This window comes from Synchiropus splendidus, chromosome 4 (assembly GCF_027744825.2).
Source record: "Synchiropus splendidus isolate RoL2022-P1 chromosome 4, RoL_Sspl_1.0, whole genome shotgun sequence".
In the NCBI taxonomy this organism is placed as follows: Eukaryota; Metazoa; Chordata; class Actinopteri; order Syngnathiformes; family Callionymidae; genus Synchiropus; species Synchiropus splendidus.
This window is the reverse complement of record NC_071337.1, coordinates 22683048-22700718: the sequence shown is the minus strand read 5'-3', so window position 1 is coordinate 22700718 and position 17671 is coordinate 22683048. Positions and strand designations below refer to the sequence as shown.

Genomic DNA, 17671 nt, shown 5'->3' with positions numbered 1-17671 from the left:
AAGTCAGTGTGTGAGGAATTCTTTTCATATCTTTATAATGCTGTTTAAGTTCTAGTGATGTACTGTACTCCACAGGAGGCAGTCATTTGCTTTCACTGCTTTATGTGATTTTCCTTGACTTTTGGGTTTGGCATTCATATTTACGTACTGTTTTATAATGAAGACTTACTATTGACTTCATGAAATACGCAGCATATTCTCCGACTGTCTGTCTGTCTAATTCACCACATGGCACGAGATCTATTTAATGGCCCACACTTTCACGATGGGAACCTGTCTGATGATATGGGTCTGCTCCTGACTTGCCTGGTGAAACTGGGATTGGATCCAGCATCACTTGACCCATCACTGAAATAATAGATGGATATATTGAAGCTATAATTTGTCCTTGTGGAATTTAGTGAGCGCTCCTGAAATGTCTACTGCTGTTTCTCACTTTATTTGAAGTCAGTCGTTTTCCAACTTGATTTGAGAGGTGCAGCTGTTTCTATTGAGCGTGAAGAATTCTTTAAAAGGACCGTCAGTGAAGCGAGATAACTCCGTCTCAAAAGATATAAACTCATCTCCACAGGGGGAGGAAGATTGAACACAGTTGACACTTATATTTGTCTGCAGGACATTTTTTTCCTCACATTTCTTGCCATTTTAAGGGCAGTCATTCTTAAATTGGTTACACTGGTTAAGTGGTAAGCTGATTTGCTAGATGTGTAGCATGTTTAGCTACAAATCTTCCTGAGTCATGCTTTGTATATCACCACCTTGCACACATGGTAGACTCTATACAGGTCTCATCTCAGTCTTGGTCTTTGTATGCTCTGGTCTCAGTCTCAACCCAGGATAAGAGGGTTGGACTATGACACTGGTAGTCAGATCTCAAAACATTTATGTTAGTGCACCTGCTGTTAGTGGAAACATTTTATTTACATCGTGTTCTTGCTGTGAGAAGTGCTTTTCATTGGCTCATGGTAACCAAGGAGTAAACATCTTGACAGATATCTTCATTAATAAGTTTAACAATGAGAGCAAATGTCATGAAGTGTTAAATGTTGCTGACTTTCTGCCACAAATATGAATTAGTGTTCTCTTTTTTGTGAAATATTCACTCGAGATTATCTTCATGTGTTGATCTGATCAATTCAGTGATCAGTGATTCACTTGTTGCCACTTGACACCAGTGACAGAAGTTTAGTATAGTTCACTTAATAGTTCCTACTAGCTTCATGGCTTATACAGAAGAGTAGGATTTTTGCCATGTTTACGAGTGTAGGTACTCTATGAGGCCTGAAAAAATATTTTAAAAATAAAATAACAACATAACCATGCATTTCTATATGGGTTGTGTAAAACAAGCGAAAGGTCGCACCTAATACTATGGTATCAAAATATAAAAAATATGGGGCAATATTTAATAAAAAGATGTGTCCACCATTCTTACTGAAGTTTAAAATTGTGAGATGAAATCAGAGTATTGAAAAGTAACTACCGTACTCATTTCATTGAAAAAAAGACAGCCAACTGTAGATGGATTCCAAATACAAATATTTCAGCCTTTTCGGCATCCTGTGTTCTCGCGCTTCATGGGAAGAGTGTAATGATGATGATGTGTTTTCTAAGCTCACAAACATTCACTAGTTTGTAATTATAGAAAGCCTCCGTATTTCTGTGAGTAACACAGGACGCAGTGAAATCAACAGGTTTGGGGCCAAAAATGTGGGCAGACTGAATAAATGCCTTTGTTCACTGTAAACAGCTTCCTGTCAGTGGAAAGGCCCGACTGTGAGATCCAGCTCTGACTGCTCTGTGTGACTAAGAGCGAGTGCGGGCTTGTAAACGGCGACGGCTGCAGCGGGCATTTCCCTCACCTCGGCTTTGTGGCTTGTTTGTGAGGAGAATTCCTCCAAATGATTCCTCCGAGTTGATGAAGAAAGTTCCACAGCATCTTTGATGTCGTCCGGTCTGTAGAAGTTTAGCACGACAATAATTGCTTTAGTCATACGCATGTGGTCGTAAACAAATCTGAGGCATCATGTGAAAAATGAACTCACATTGGCAGGGAACATGTGCCTCTTCAGTGGTGCTGCTTGTCTCTCTCTCTTTCAGCGCCTGAATGCCTCTATTTATTCACATTATTGCATTAAGACATGGAATAAGAAAAATGCAGTGGCCCATGTTGGTTGTTTAACTGTGCTAACTCTCCACTCTCTGCTCTCTCCCTGTTAAGTCTGGCAGCGCGATATGCAAGTCCTCCGGCTCACACTGGGATAGGGTCGCCACAGAAGAAGAACACAAGGTAAATATCTATTGACGTTTCACCGTGAATGAGATGTATGGTGTATTGACATTGAAGAATGGAGAATGGGAACTACAGTGTTAACAGGTTTGTGCCTTCTTTGCACTTATGATGAACTGTAGGTTTGTGCACTTTTTCAGATTTTTTTTTTAATTGAGGTGAAAGTAACATAAATAAATAAATGTCATGCTAAATTTAAAAATGATGATCAAATGACTATGTATTTTTTTTGTTGTGCCATGATGAGCTGACAGCATATAGTGAGCGCTCATTGTTTTGTTATGAAGCGCCTCACAAGGCAGAGACTGAGGGACTGAATTTGAATGGTCAGCCATGTTTGTTTACATCCACCCCATATGGTGTTCGGATGGAGGAGCGCTGCACTAGTGGTTGGCCAAAATTGCTGCACCTCACAGAACTCGTGGGGATTGGTTGAAATGGTGAGAATAGTTGCCATCACAACATCACAATTTCCTTGAGGGACTGATATATTACTGTGAAGAGTGAACTCTACTGGCTGATTCAGAGTAAAGAATGTGCCAGTCTCGTGCCTGTGAAGTCAAAAGTATATACATTCTACGTACACTCAAAACATAATTGTGTCTATTCATTTCATCTTTTTTTCCCCACTGTTAACTAGTAATGTCCTCACAGGAGACAGTTTAAAAGTTGCACAGTGAATGCTGATATTTCTTTGGCCTTGGATTCTGTGTTGGATCCACTTGGTTGCTGTTTTGATCAAGAACTCCAGCAAAAGTGTTGGGTGTTGGCTTGTTTTGGTTCATGATTTAGGGGACACTTAAACAAAGCTGAAAACTGAACAACCAAAGGATGCATCAACTCAAGCTGACCTTTCCGTGGAGACCATTCATCTCTCGAGATCCTCAAAACACATCAGAACACATTTGACACATTTACAAATGCAGTAATGACAATACGTACTAAGTACAGCAACATCAATAGCTGTTGGGACTGGGATCATACATTTACTATTACCAAAGTAATGAATTCTTTATTTACTGTGACTAGTCAGTGATTTGTTTACAGTGAACTATTTGTGCCCCTTCTATTGGTAACACATGGTCGGGGTTAGCAAGACACTAATCCATTCTTAAGAATGATTTGTTACGAACCAATATGTGGCTCACAAGCATATGTAAAAGTGTTTCATATATATCGTCGTAAATGTTGCCTGATCTAAAGTTTAACCATAATAATATTTGTTACTCTGTCCTTTGGTCCTTCTTATCCCAGAGAGTATGGGGAATTTTAAATACGCCCCTGACAAAACCCGGGAGTGAAGGGGGTAAGACAGCGCTGTAATTTAGAAGAAATGTCTGCATAATGTTTGTGAAACTACTTTGGACTTGCCAGCCACAGAATGAGACTGGTGACAGTGACTGTATTAAAGTTGTCCACCAACAACTACTTCCCATATGACCAGCACTGAATGGCAAACTCTGTTCAGTAGCTCATCTACTATAGTGCCGAGGGTTCACATGCTCACGTGATCATTAGGTTCCTGCTGACTGCAGGCTCACAAACATGGTCACAAGACCAATATCATGGATATCCATGAGCCGCTGCCCCTGCGTCCACATCTGGTGAACCCAAGCTAGCAGTTGATGGTGAGGCGCAGAATGTGACAGTCATGTGTGCTCAGTTGCTTTTCATATCTTTTTTTTTCATTGTGAATGCATTTCGTTTCATGTTGTTATGATGACACTTTCTCACATTTGTCTCCCATATCCACCTCGTGCCATATCTGCCTGCGAGATGAAAATAATGTCCATAATTTCCATGGCATCAGCCTCTCTGGGACGATTTTGCTGCTGCATTTTTCACGCAGATAAAAGCAGCGTATGGTGAAATATCCACCTTTGATTTTCATCTGAATTGGTTCAATTTTTTACTCATTTTCACACAGCTCATCAGTCTCTTTTTGGAGAACAGAAGCACAATTTCCCCTACATTTTCTGTTAATTGAATTATCCCTGATGTTTGTCATCTAAGCGATACTTTCCTCAGCCGTTTGAATTCATGCTTAAATGGAGTTTGCCTGGTGCTCTGTAATCTGGTCTTGTCCGTCTGATTCAGCTCAGTGTGTTACAGCACATCAATATGATCATAAATCTCTTCTGCGTCATCTCAAAACCCTCAGTCTGCAGCTGTCAGGACTGATCTGAGCATGACTGTCTTTGACTTATGTTATTTACAGCAGTCTCTTGTGTTGTTTTGCCTATCAGAAGCTCATCATCCTAATCTGATATTAAACTCTTATGTCAGATGTTGAGAATTAGAATAATAAGGCTTACAACAACAGAGTTATTAGATTAGAAGTGATTTCATTTTCAAAGAATTCTTAAGGTTTACCTTCAAGAGCAGATCTTGCTCCAGCCAAGTACATTCTAAATATTGCTCCTGAAACCTTCCTTTTCTTCTTCGTCTTTGGTTATCCCCATCAAAGGTTTGGTTTTTCACTAACATTACGTGTCCACGCACGTGTTGTGAGGACATTGCGAGGCTTCTCATTGCCATCATGCTTTCCCCTAAACCTAACCATCCAAAACAAATGGTTAAACTTAACCAGGTCTCTGAACCAGACTTACAACAAATTCTAATGATACAGCTACTGTATTTTGAAGAACTCGTCCTCAAATTTAGGCTTAAACTTGTGGGGTCCGGTCCCACCAATGGGCCCCACAAGGGGGTGTGTTTCTAAGAATTGTTCCCCACAAACATAGCTTCACAATTGACCCCACACACACACTGAGGCACAACACCTCTAGCCTCCCTTACTTTGTCCCCATACTTCTCATGACCTGTTCATCTGATATACTCAATGATCTTGACCTTTATAGGTCACTCCCGGTGACAACCTGAGCGTCTTGATCTCATCGTCTTCTAACTTCCTGTCTCGGTGTCAGTCTTTCAACGACATGACATAACAACTTTCACTACTATACTCTTATGATCCTGAGAGCGCAGCCTGGCAGGAAAAATTACTGAGGATCAGTCGCAGCCTTCATTTTTGTCCTTCGATCTATCGTGAGAAAATGTCAGTGTTCATTAACTTGACAGGTGACAAATACTCTTTTTTTTATGACAGAGCACAGCAGTCTATAGAGATCACTACCCTGCTGAATTTCTTTTGGCTGGTGTGAAACTTCTAGCTTAAACACCAAACATGTGCGATTGAGTTCTTTGACAAACTTTGGAACACCATTCCCGACATCCCGTCTCCATCAGTGTTGGACTCTCCTGGCATTTGTTCCGCAGCAAATTGATTATCTTTGAACGTCCACGTCAGTGCGGCTTCCCGGCACAGAGACAAAAAAGGTTTTCTATCAAAATGTAAACACAATGAAAGACAAACTCTGGCAAAATTACTGCCAATGTTTAACATTAATCCTATTCTGCTCCTCAAAAAGAGAAATTCAACATGTTCTGTCAGTCACATCTGGCAAACAAGAATTGACGTGACACACCGAGAAAAGTGGAGCAGTTGTTCCGTGTATACAAAACTAAGAGACTGAGACTTTTTTGTTTTTATCAGCCTGCGCCAGAGAGTTATGAGCTCTCGTTTGCTTCATGATATATACCACATTGCCAAACTCACTTCAAATCAGTCTCAGAGTTTCTGTCAGATCTGCTGACGCTACTGTACTGAACTATCAAGGTGTAACCAGGAATAAAAGTCACTTTTTTCAAATGGTTCTATATGGTGACATCATATTTGAACATTGTATGCATGCAAGTACAGTCATGCATCACAGACGGGTCAAAGCCATGTTCACGAGTATATCATAGTTTACATCAATAAACTTTATTCATCATCTTTTTGCACTGATTTATTGTAATAAAATAGTCCCACTCACATGTTGTTATTATTATTATTACATAGTCTACACATTCCATTTGTTGATCGAAACAAAGTTGTATTTTCACATTGGTACCAAAAGACTCGGAAGATGATTGTTTTAAGACACATTATAGCTAAGGTTGTTCTGCAGCGAAACTGAAGCATCAATGTAATCTGGAGCGACATCACTCAGCATTGTCTATTTAGCATGTTTAGTTTAGCGTGGAGGGATGTGGCTATCCTGTTGCCACAGATTCCTAATTTGTATTGAGTCATATATTATGTGTTACCAGGTTACCAGGACCCTCCCGAGTCTCTGCTGCTGGCAGCGGGGCCTCCAGAAGCCCAGGATCCTCCAACCTCAACCGTCGCAGTCAGAGTTTCAACAGCATCGACAAAAGCAAACCCCTGCAATATGCCAGCGGCAACGACAGAGGTGAGGAGGTTTTGGGGTTTCCAATCCATGTTTGCCTCACTACATGTAGTCTGTTTATTCTTTTTCCTGCCCTTGTTCGTGTAATTTCCTGATAACGCAAACCACAACTATGATGAGCTGATAAAGACCGCTCTCCTGTCATGCACGTCATCTGTTGTTACGATGAAATAGCTGGAGAAATGCAGCACAGAAGAAGAGCTAAGCAAATATTCTTATGACTGATGATGATAAATAAAATGCCAGTGATGTATGTGGTGCTTACTGGCGTGAAAGAATGATAACTAAAAACGAATAGACAAACACAGTCAAATAGACTCGACATTTGCAATATTCTGGTATCTCGTGATCCCGTTCGAAATGGTGGAGTGTCGTGCCTTCCTCATCCCGGCCACATGATGGCAGCACTGGCTCAGACACATGACGTGTGCTGACTCATCCCAGCCCTTCCCTCTGCAGGGGGTACAGAGCTGGATGCTGATGATGCTGACACGTTTTAACAGGATTATGGCAGCAGTTTTGAGGTTTACCAAAGACGCTTTTTTTAACCCAATGTATTTTTGTTAAGGGTTTAATATATTTGTCTTATTACTGTTCAAAGCCTGACACGGATAACAAAGCATTTTATGTATTAATCGTCAATATTGTCACATGAGTCACTCCACGACACTGTTGTGCTCCTTTAAAAGCTCTGTTTGAGTCCTGAGTCACATCCACTCTTCTTTTTAGGCCAACTAGTCAAATTCTACTCTCTTATCTCCATTTTTTTTTCAAATAACATTCAACCTGCGCTCCCTCTTATGCAAGTGCTGTGATGCTTGACTATAGACTGAGGTGGGCGTAAACGTCATATTTAGTTACATTCCAAAACGTGACAGACAGATGCAGGTTTTCTCATCTCATGCGATGAAGGGCTGTGTCTGTACGCGTGATGATTTGCAGCCAAAAGTAATAAAGTGAAAATTTTTATTTTTTTTTTTCTAATAATGGAGAAATGTCACGGACAACAGCAGCGTCGCTGTTGTTGCCATGCGACCGAGTAATTAAGTTTGGACATCTTGCAGCATCAAAGGTCATGTTTTGGCTCACTGACTGAGAGTAATTAAATTTAACAAGAAACGCTATTAATGCTCAACACTGACCATGCCTCCGAAGTACAAGACATTATCAGTCTGTTTTTTTTTTTTTGTTATTTTAGATTTAAACTAAAGCTATTATAGTCACTTTTGCTGTATCCAGTTCTGAGCCATCAAACCTGAATCATGAAAATAAGAGAATGGTTAGTGTGTCCTTACATGCGCTTGATCATTCCGATGACTCACTTGTTTGTTTTCTGTTTCTCTTCTGGCAAACAAGCAGCATGTATATATGAATATGTGAGTCCTCCAGAGGCCAGATGAAATGGCATTTTATTTCTTGGCCGCTAAAGGAAAGGGGGGGGTGGGAGGGATAGGAGAGTCAGTTGCTATGGCAACAGCAAGTCACCGCATGGTGAAGAGTGTCTGTTAGATCCATGAGTGTGGAAAAAGCAGGAGACAATGTGGCTCTAAGATGGAAGGGTTAATTGATTGTATTGTCTAAGACTCAAGTTATGAGCTGTTTTTCCTTTTGGAGGCTCCTTGAGGGACCCTGAGTGATGGAAGAGTACAGACTGCTGTGATAAATACTAACGCTATCCTAAATAATAATAACAAGAACTAGAATAATTGTTGATTTTTTGGAGATGCTCAGGTGACTTTAAACCAAAAATGTGATTTGAATATTCAGCCGAATGTGACATTAAATAATACAACCAAACTATTTTCATTGTTAATAAATAAATCCCTCAAAACGGTAAACAAGGTTATCATTTTGTTTTACCTTGGATCATTGAATGTTAAAGTACCACACTGTTCAAAAATAGTGACACGACACCCTACGCCCTGTTTTGGTGTCGACATGGAAACCATTGTTTAAAAGAATTATTTAAACGAACAAAATAAATAATTGTCAAAACGTGCATCTACAAAATGTAATTCCAGTAGTTTTTGCTGACGCACTGCCGAGCTGTAACTGCCATTACTCTCTGGTTTTCATTTACTCCCTCGGCTTTCTCACACAAGTAAAAGCCATTTTTCGTTTTCCCACAACAATCACATCTCTGGTTTCCTCGACCGCCTCCGCCATGATAGCAACACTAATCCAACTGAAACAGCTTCAACCGCGTGGCAAACGTTAGATTGATTATCGTCCGCAATAAACCAGTTCACCCACTTCTGTAATCTTAAAGCCTTTAAAATTGAGTAGCGAATTATTATTTCGTGCAGTGTCTTCATAACATAATGCAGTTTCAGAGTTTTCCAGATGTTACGAGTTGTAGAATATGTTTTCATTTGAACTGTAGCTTCAGATCTCATCCATTTTGTTTGCTGTGATATAATACGTCATGAAACTGTAATATATATATATATATCTATATATATATATAGATATGTATGTATATACACACACATTCCAGTCTATTATTGACCTTGTGTTGCGATCGCTTTTTAAGTGACCTGCAATACTCCATTTCAATTTTATTCCATATTCGCCCAATGTTCTTGAACATTCCCATTTGTTTCCTGTTTTGTCTTCAGCAGCTCATCTGTCAGCTGTGTTTATCTGTCTGTTTAAATGAGCGAAAAGAAAGTTGGCAGGAAGCACTGGTGGAAGTGGGGAGGGTATAAAGGTCAACGCTCAGTCGTTGAGGCTTAAGCATTTATTTAACACGCATCAGTGAAGTTTATTTGCTCTGTCTTTCTATGTCATTAGCTCACTTTAACCAGACACCCACTTTGGCGTCGACCAACGTTCAGCATGGTCATTTTGCTAATGTTTCCTGCCTTCATTCACTTATTTCCACATACTAACAGCAATGTATGCTTCGAAAAAAATGTATGTTAAAAGCATTACTGAGTCATGCTGAATGTTTTTTGCGAGCCTTCTAACTATAGGCAGGACACGCATTTAGTTGTGTTCCAAACTAACCTTCCCTGGCCAGATGAAGATGGTTATAGGCTTATAGCCCCAGCATCTAAGAGACCACATGCATTTTCATTTTATCTACTGGCTATTTCACAAAACCCCAAGCTCATACAGAGCATGTACTGTGGGCTGCAGGGTCAAAGAGCACATTCAACATCCGTGGTTCTAGAATGGTGTAGTCATGTGATGTGTGTGAACAGTTTGAGAGAAGAACCAAGATAAGGTGTCATGGGAATCACATGTATCATTCCCTTGATGTGTCTTCTGTTTCTTGCAGAGGCAGTCAGGAGTATTCCAGTACCGGGCGGAATGAATGCCGGAGGTATTGGGGGGACTGTTCCAACCAGTCTGAGCGGGCAGCAGCTGGCTTCTGCCATCCCTTCACCCACTGTGGGAAAGTCCTGGCGCAGCAAGTCGATGAACCTCAAGCACAGTGCAACTTCGTCGATGCTTGCTAGCCCCACCAGCACCACCACCCCCTCCTCCTTGGGGCAAACCTCAGACGGCCTCCAGTCACATTTAGGTGATGGATCAAAACTAGGGTCAGCTGTGTGCAGTGGCCACCAGAGGTCTATGCTGGAAAAGTTTCGCTTAATAAACCCTCGATCGGCCTCGAGAGCATCACCTTCTGTGGCTGAGATGGCTCTGCAGGAGGAAGATGACCTGTCAGAGTATGGCGAGGACGGAGTGATGTCTGTTGGGTCGGTGTGCAGCATCAGCAGTGCAAAGCAAATACCTTCAAAGAACCCGCCACCTTCTCTCACCGCAGCAAACAAGAATTCCTCTTCTTCCTCTTTTGCAAAGGGGTCCACGAATAGCACTCGGTCCGGCATCTCTTCCAAAGACAAGGAGGACAAAAGTAAATCTGGGAAAACCTCCAAGGACAGTCCTGCCCCCAAAGAAGAGTCGCTCGCTGACTCTACAAAGAAAAACTCTAAAATTGCAAGCTTCATCCCGAAGGGTGGGAAGCCATCAGCTGGAAAGAAAGATGCTGGATCGACAGTAGGTTCAAGTGGCATCCCGAAGCCTGGACTCAAAGCACCCACAACCACCACAGCAAAGCCGCAGAGTCAGTCCCAGACTCTGAGCCAGACTGCCTTAAACAGCAGTGGTAATCTCCGCGGAGGAGAGGCGGAAAAACCCAAGCTGACCAAAGGTGGTCAGGGAGGAAGTTTTTACTCGCAACGCTCATCTGGGGGCCCAGAGTCAAAACGAACTAGCATAACTTCATCCACCAGCACGTCCGCCCTCTCTGGGACCAGTGGGACGGTGGTGGGAGGAGGAGTGGTTGGTGGGAACGGTGTTGTACTTCTTCCTCAGCAACAACAGCACAATCACCCCAACACTGCCACAGTGGCTCCCTTTATGTACAGGTGAGTCTCTTCCAGGCCTTTCCTACGTTGGTACAGTTTAAGAACTGGAAATGATCTTCTCAAGAACCTGTTGTGCACCTCATTTCACTTCAAAAATATGTTTTAAGGCGCACACGCCACTTCAAAAGCCATTATGTAAACACACATTTGCCCACTGTATTGCTTCACTGCTCTTACATCCATTAGAAATGCTGAAAATGGCTCAGTCATCCCAAGAGCATGGATTTTCTTTTTAAGACAGCTGAGGTGAAATTAAAAGCTTTGCCAATACCAATAAGGATTAGCCCCCCCGCCCACACCTCCCATCGTCCTCTTAAGTTGTGGGGCATCATCTTCGCCACACTTATCGGAGGTTCTTCACTGTATGAGTCCTGCACATATATGTTCATCATTTAGACAGTTAAAAGCAATTCGCAGATCCTTAGGTGCAACAAAAATATATCTGATTGAAATTTCTCAAGGAGCAAATGTTTGTCCCTCACGTTCATCCATTTTGTATGAAGTTACCCAACATCTCCTCGTTCATATTTTGTTCCGAAGAACCATGACTTGTCAAATATAGCTTTTCTCTGTGGCACGGAAGGAACTGTGATTCATTGTTACTCAGAGGTGGTGCTTTTATCGGCTTTTTATTGCTCCAAACGTATCCGTGGGCATCTCAGTGTTTCATAAGAGTTTCACTTGACTAAACAGCCCAATGCGCCGCAGTCGATGACTGTTGGTGCAGTTACTCCTTGTTATGCCGTAATATATCACCAATTGAATCCCACTTCGGTTAATAAATCTGAATGCATTTGTTCCAATTCCTGCTTTCTTCAAAGTGACGGAACCAATGTGTACTCAGGAAGCTGCGATAGACTGACTCATGCTGCCCCCACAGAAAAGCAGCAGAACTGTGTTGGTTGAAAAAGGACAACCGTTTCTAGATTTTTTTTTTTCCGAGACATTTAAAGAGGAACTAATCTGAATCTGTTACAGTTGGCCAAGATGCGCTGGGAAATCTGTTGTTGAATACCAGTCTTTAGTGGACAGTGTTCAATGTTGCATTGGATCCAGTGATGTTTTGCACAAATCAATGAATTTCGTATGAATATTGTCCTGCTGTTGGTTGAATTTTGGGCCATACACAGAGCTCCCCAAATGATAAGGATGCAAGTAAATGAGTTTCACTCTGTGTCTAGATCTTCATTTTTGTCAATTGATTATCTCATGTCTCCTTTAGCTCATTCAGTTGAAGCGTGACACGGGACTAAGCACAAGTTTTAACTGCCTTGGAGTCAAGTCAGGGCTAGTTAATATGACTTCATTGGATGTAACAGGGGCTGGACAGTTGGTGATGACTTGGTCTTAGCCACAGATGACCTTTTCTAGCGAGCTGACCTGAATGTCTGTCAGCGTTACAGATATTAGTAGTTTAGTACTACTGTTTGGTCACTGGAAGCCTACAGTTTGTTGTCATACATTTGCACTGTGTAGATGACATTGAAACACAAGTGCCTGAACTTTGCATAGTAACATGAAGAAGTGGCCAAACCATGTCCAAGACCAGGAAGTGAGTGCATTTTTTAGACACACAACATGGATGTGGAGCTAAAAGCAGAACTACAGCGCTGGGAGATTTATTTGTGTCGAACACATTTTGAGATCTATAATTTATGTTTCTATCTTATGTTTCTGTCTTTCCCAAATGTATTGAAGGTTAATCACAGTGTATACAAAGCATTCCTGAAACCCTCTATCTATATTTATGCTATTTCAATATCCATGCACAGGGAATAACTTTCTAACTAAGAAAGTTTTTTTTTTTCACTTGAGTGAAAGTAGAAAGCTGCTCACACCACAGTTGGAAGCCAATTTTTTATCTGCAGCTTTGCAGGTGTTAAACCTAATCTGAGTACACTTGTACATGTGTGTGTGTGTGTGTGTGTGTGTGTGTGTGTGTGTGTGTGTGTGTGTGTGTGTGTGTGTGCTGGAATAGAATGTTCTGTTCATTTTAGCTGTAAATGTCGATGTAGTGGAGAACAGTTAGCATGTCTGACACTGAGTAAACGTTTTTCATACTGATGCGAATAGATTTGTTTTGTACAATTTGTAGTTCTGCCACGGCTGTATAATTCACCCAAAACTTCCCTAATGCTTGACACAACAACTGTGATGCTGGCCACTTCATTTCTCGCCCTTAAATGTTCTTAATGATGCAGTTTTTGTGTCAGTTGCCTTGACACGGACTGCTTTCCTGCGCACGTTTTTCTTGATGTGTGGTTGTTTATTAGGGTCCATTAAGCAAAGAAAATATCCCAATCGACAAGCCCTCTCTTGATGTAGCCTTCCAAACCATTATACTCTGATTGCTACTTGTATCACGGTGTTGTTAAATCTTCCGTGAAGTCTCGGCTCGCCGTGCTCCCATCCAACCAATATCCCTGCGATGGACTGAAAACAAAAACCCTTTTTCTGACAAACGTTAGATCCTCATCTGCCGAAAGATGTGGCTGTTATGGTGGTTTGCCGGATCAAATTCTTTCAGGATACGAGTGTTTAATAGCAAAGAAATATTATATTTTGCTTTGTTACAATGTCTGCTATCTTCTGAATGTTGCCTCATCTACTTTGGCATTTATCAGGTTTATTATCACAGAGGATTTGAAGTCTTTTTGCCAGTTTTGTGTGCTTTCATCATGAAATAAGATCACATCATTTGGCATTTGTATTTTTCACGAGGCTGAATGAAATCAATCACAAGATCAGTGGTATTATAAATCCTTCCGATACTATCGTTTTTGCGTTTGATGATGATTTACTCTTTCCTTTTAGAAACGATTACATCCTCGACTCATATATTTTAACATTCCTCCCCATTCTTCCCCAAACTTTCTTATCCATCCTCTTTTTTTTCTCACCGATCTGCCGCCACTGATTTGTTCTTCTTGCCTTCAGGACATTCTCAGAAAATGACTGCACCATGGTGGCCCCAGCCGAACCCTGCCTCAGCCCCACCAAGGGAGAGCTTCATTACAGCAAGACAGCCAAACAGTGCCTGGAGGAGATATCAGGTATGGCGGGTCAACACGCGCAGCCGCTGCGAATGCATGCTGCTACTCCGTATGAGTGTGATTCTACTGTACTGTCTGCCCAAAATATGACAAATAGGATTCATTTTCTGAATGTTTTTAGAGAACGTTGAGCTGCGGAAATAGAATTAATTGAAACTAGATTAAATCTGAGTAGGAAGTGTTTCCCCCTTAAACTTGAGTGAGAATAAGCATTTTTTTGGCTGCGCACTCACTAATATCGCTCACTTATTTAAAATTCACACAAAGGACAGACTCCCTCTTTGAAGCACAGAACCTGAACTTCATAAACATTTGCTTTGTCAGCGTTATAATAAGCTACTCACGGCGATACAACATGGCTGTAAAGTCATCGCATAGTGTGAGTCTGCTGTGCCCCGACATATGCAAAACACACGATTCTGTAGCTTAAAAGGAATAAAAAAAAAAGGTTTGCTCTAAAATGGGGGAGAGAGTAAACTATGAAATGAATGTGAACGTAGCGTGCAACATCAACCAAACCTTTCAAAGTAATTTTTCATCGTCACAAAGTTTCGAGAAGTGTGTCTGTATCAGGTGTGTGTGTGGCCGCTGGTGTTCGTGAGAGAGCTCTCAACCGCACACTGGCTTCATGTCAGCGAAAGGTCAGCAGTGATATCCGGGCACAGGCAGCATCTGCAGCTCTTTGTTTACGCCGCTGCAGGCTGCCATCATTCGATATCACTCAGTCGGCCCATACATAGACATAATCACAACAGCATACACATCATTGATCGCTTTCAGAATTAGATTGAGAGGAATTATTTCACACCTGCTGTTTGCTGCGGATTTTTAGCCCCATCTAATTCCTTTCCATTATTTGAGATATTAAAGCGGTATTCCTGGTGGCAGCGCGTGTGGAACCAGCAGTGAGAGCAGGACCCCACACAGGGAAAGCATAGAAGTGGATTAGGTTTGTGCTGTTCCAAGGGGGGTCTCCCTGGAATAAGGAATTGAATTAGCCCTCAGGAACCAGTTCAGTTTCAGAAATGAGTCGCTTCATTTGCATTATTGCATTCTGATTAAGAAGAATTGTGAGGGAAACAATGCTTTGGTGGAATGTCTTCTGTGGAAGCTTTGGAACTACTTTGACTCCATGTCTGTCATTATAAAGGAGTAGAGTCATTTGCAAACCCTTCTGTTGCTTTTGTATGGTTTCCATTTCAAACACTTTTCTTGTCAAGTGGTCATTTGTAGTCCACGGTCGAATTGTTCCATGTATAAAGTGGGAAGTGTGCTTTTAGGAAGTGTGCAGCCACAGGCTCACAGCAGTGCTTCATGTGGTGGCCTTCGTTTGATTCATGTTGGAAATAAATTAGTCAAATGAAACATCGGTAAATTATATTTTTTACTTGTTGCTCATTCGTTGTCTGCTGCAGCAATGCTATTCTGGGGTTGTGGTGGTCATGATTGAGTGGCTAGTGAGGCTCCTTGTGGTTGATTCCTTGTTCACCTCCTTTTATCTGGGAATGGCTTCAGAGAACAACCATCCTGTTCAGTTCACTTGTTGTGGTTACCGTTGTGCATCATGGTTCTTATCTGTCCCATGAACAGATGTACTTTGCCTGCTTATAATTCCATATTGGTTCAAATGGTACCGTATGAGAGACAGACTGACTGACTGATAAAAGCATGGCATTCTAAGGTCTCATTTTTACCAATAACAAGTTGCCAGCTCGATATTTCACTCTTCCAGGTTGCATTTAACTAAGCCAGTGATGGCGGTGTGCTGCAGCCGTACAGGTGCACTGTCCAAACAAGTCTTCGTCACACCGCTAGGGTGAGAGAGGGAAGATAAGGGCTGGGGAGGGAAATCTGTGCTACGAGAGGCATCGAGAGAGAAAGAAGTAGATGATAAACTGTGAGTAGAGAGTGAGAGAGAACTGCAGACGGCATGCTGGAATGAGCAGGCAGAATGAGAGCGATGTGAGCCCATTCGCTGGCTTCACCAACCGCTCAGTCGCCGCTCTGAGGAGAGAGGGACCGTCAGAGTCAGAGGGGAGGCTGGAGAAGAGTGGCTTGTAATTAAAGGAAGAGACAGAAGGTGCGGAAAGATTGATAAGGATGACTGAAAGGAGACTGTCTTCTGCTGGATTACATTATTAACAGCTTGAATGCAGCTGGGAGGGATTCTGAGATGGTGTGTTGGTGAGTAAAGGAAATGTAGAGACCCCACGCCCCAGAAGAAGAGGAGGAAGAGATGAAAAAGCATGAAGACCAAAGAAGAAAGGAATCTAATGAGTGTGGAGCTCAGTGTTTGAACATGGGCTGCCTCAAGGATGGACGTGGGCTCTACCTTTACGCCTGAATCGAAGATTTTCTTCCTGCTTTCTGACTTTGACCTGCCATCACCCGCCAGTTCCAGGCAGTGGAAAGGTGTGGGGCATGTGGACACACCTCTCTGCCTTTTCTGTCTGCTGTTTCCGCCAGCAGCAGCATGCATCTTAGGGGGCTGAAGGAAGAGTGCTGGCGGTCATGAAGAGAGGGGCAGAGTTCTCCGTTTACCAGGGGGGCAGCCCGGCTCGACGGCCCCCCCAGCCCTTACCTGACAACCTTAACCTGCGGATCAAGCAGCGCTCGCTGACAAACCTAACTTTGGTCAGCGATGGCGAGCGACGAGTTTACTCTTTGGAGCTTGACGACCCTCCAACTCGTCTGTCGCCATCTCAGTATTCCCCACAGCGGACTGGAGGCAGCCTGCAAGGAAGCCCGAGGAAGGAACCGGCGACAAGAGGCGGCGGAGCGAGGGACACAAGAACTCGATCACTGTCTCTATCCCTGACCAAGGTGCTTTCCCAGTCCGAACACTCGCTCATTCCGGTCCCGTGGCGATGCAAGACTGCAGGCGGGCGGCCACAGCGAGCTTCCTACAGTGGCCACCCACGTACGGACCCGTTCCGAAAGTCCAGGGAAGAGACAGCAACAGAAGGAGAGGGCACCAGCAGTAGGCGTTCAGATGAAGACTCAGCAGAGCGAGCTGCAGGGAAGAGAAGAAGCAGGGAGAAGGATGGTGGGTACTGGGCTGAAGAAGAGGTCTCAGGAGGAGGGCCTCGGGAAGGAACGGCTCAGCTGGACAAGGAGGTGATCCTGACCATGCTTGGAGACCTGGAGAAAGCGCTTCATACACAACCACGCCCACGTAAGCAAGGTCTTAATGCCATTACCTATGAAGGGATTCATGGGAAAAGAAATGCATTCAATCGCCAGACTTTTGCATTAAAATACCCCAAACTCAGCAGAATGTGACACTCGGGTAAGCTGATTATTTCTAAAGCCGCCTGACGTGGTTAAATATTTTGCAGTGCTGACTATTTGGCATCTGGAGGTGTCATTCAATTATTTGCACAAGTCTCATTGGCATACACGTGATCATGTTTTTAACGACCATTTTAAGTTTAAATATAGAATCTTCTGCTGCTCTCAACAGATTTTTTTTTTTAATGCAGAGGTCCCAGGTTCATTTCCTGGAGGCCCCAAATCATTTGTCACGTACCAAGACTAGGAGCTGCACATGACATACAGCTGCCCCTCTCTGAACGATTGACAAGCGAATTTACGCCTATTTTTTTTTCTACAATTAGTTGAGAGTCACATGATTACCACTCTGGAATCAAAGGA

General features: G+C 42.5%; 1 protein-coding gene across 10 annotated transcripts in view; it reads left to right on the top strand.

Annotated features, from left to right (window-relative positions):
• nav3 (neuron navigator 3) overlaps nt 1-17671 on the top strand; it is a 256733-nt gene that overhangs the window by 188853 nt on the left and 50209 nt on the right. For 9 of the 10 annotated variants that reach the window (XM_053864128.1, XM_053864127.1, XM_053864126.1 and 6 more), the window contains 4 exons: nt 2222-2290; nt 6446-6588; nt 9869-10964; nt 13902-14017. In XM_053864128.1, coding sequence (XP_053720103.1) covers nt 2222-2290; nt 6446-6588; nt 9869-10964; nt 13902-14017 — 1424 coding nt within the window. Of the gene's footprint in view, nt 1-2221; nt 2291-6445; nt 6589-9868; nt 10965-13901; nt 14018-15900; nt 17193-17671 lie in introns of those variants that run through there. The other variant, XM_053864130.1, reaches the window with a different exon arrangement.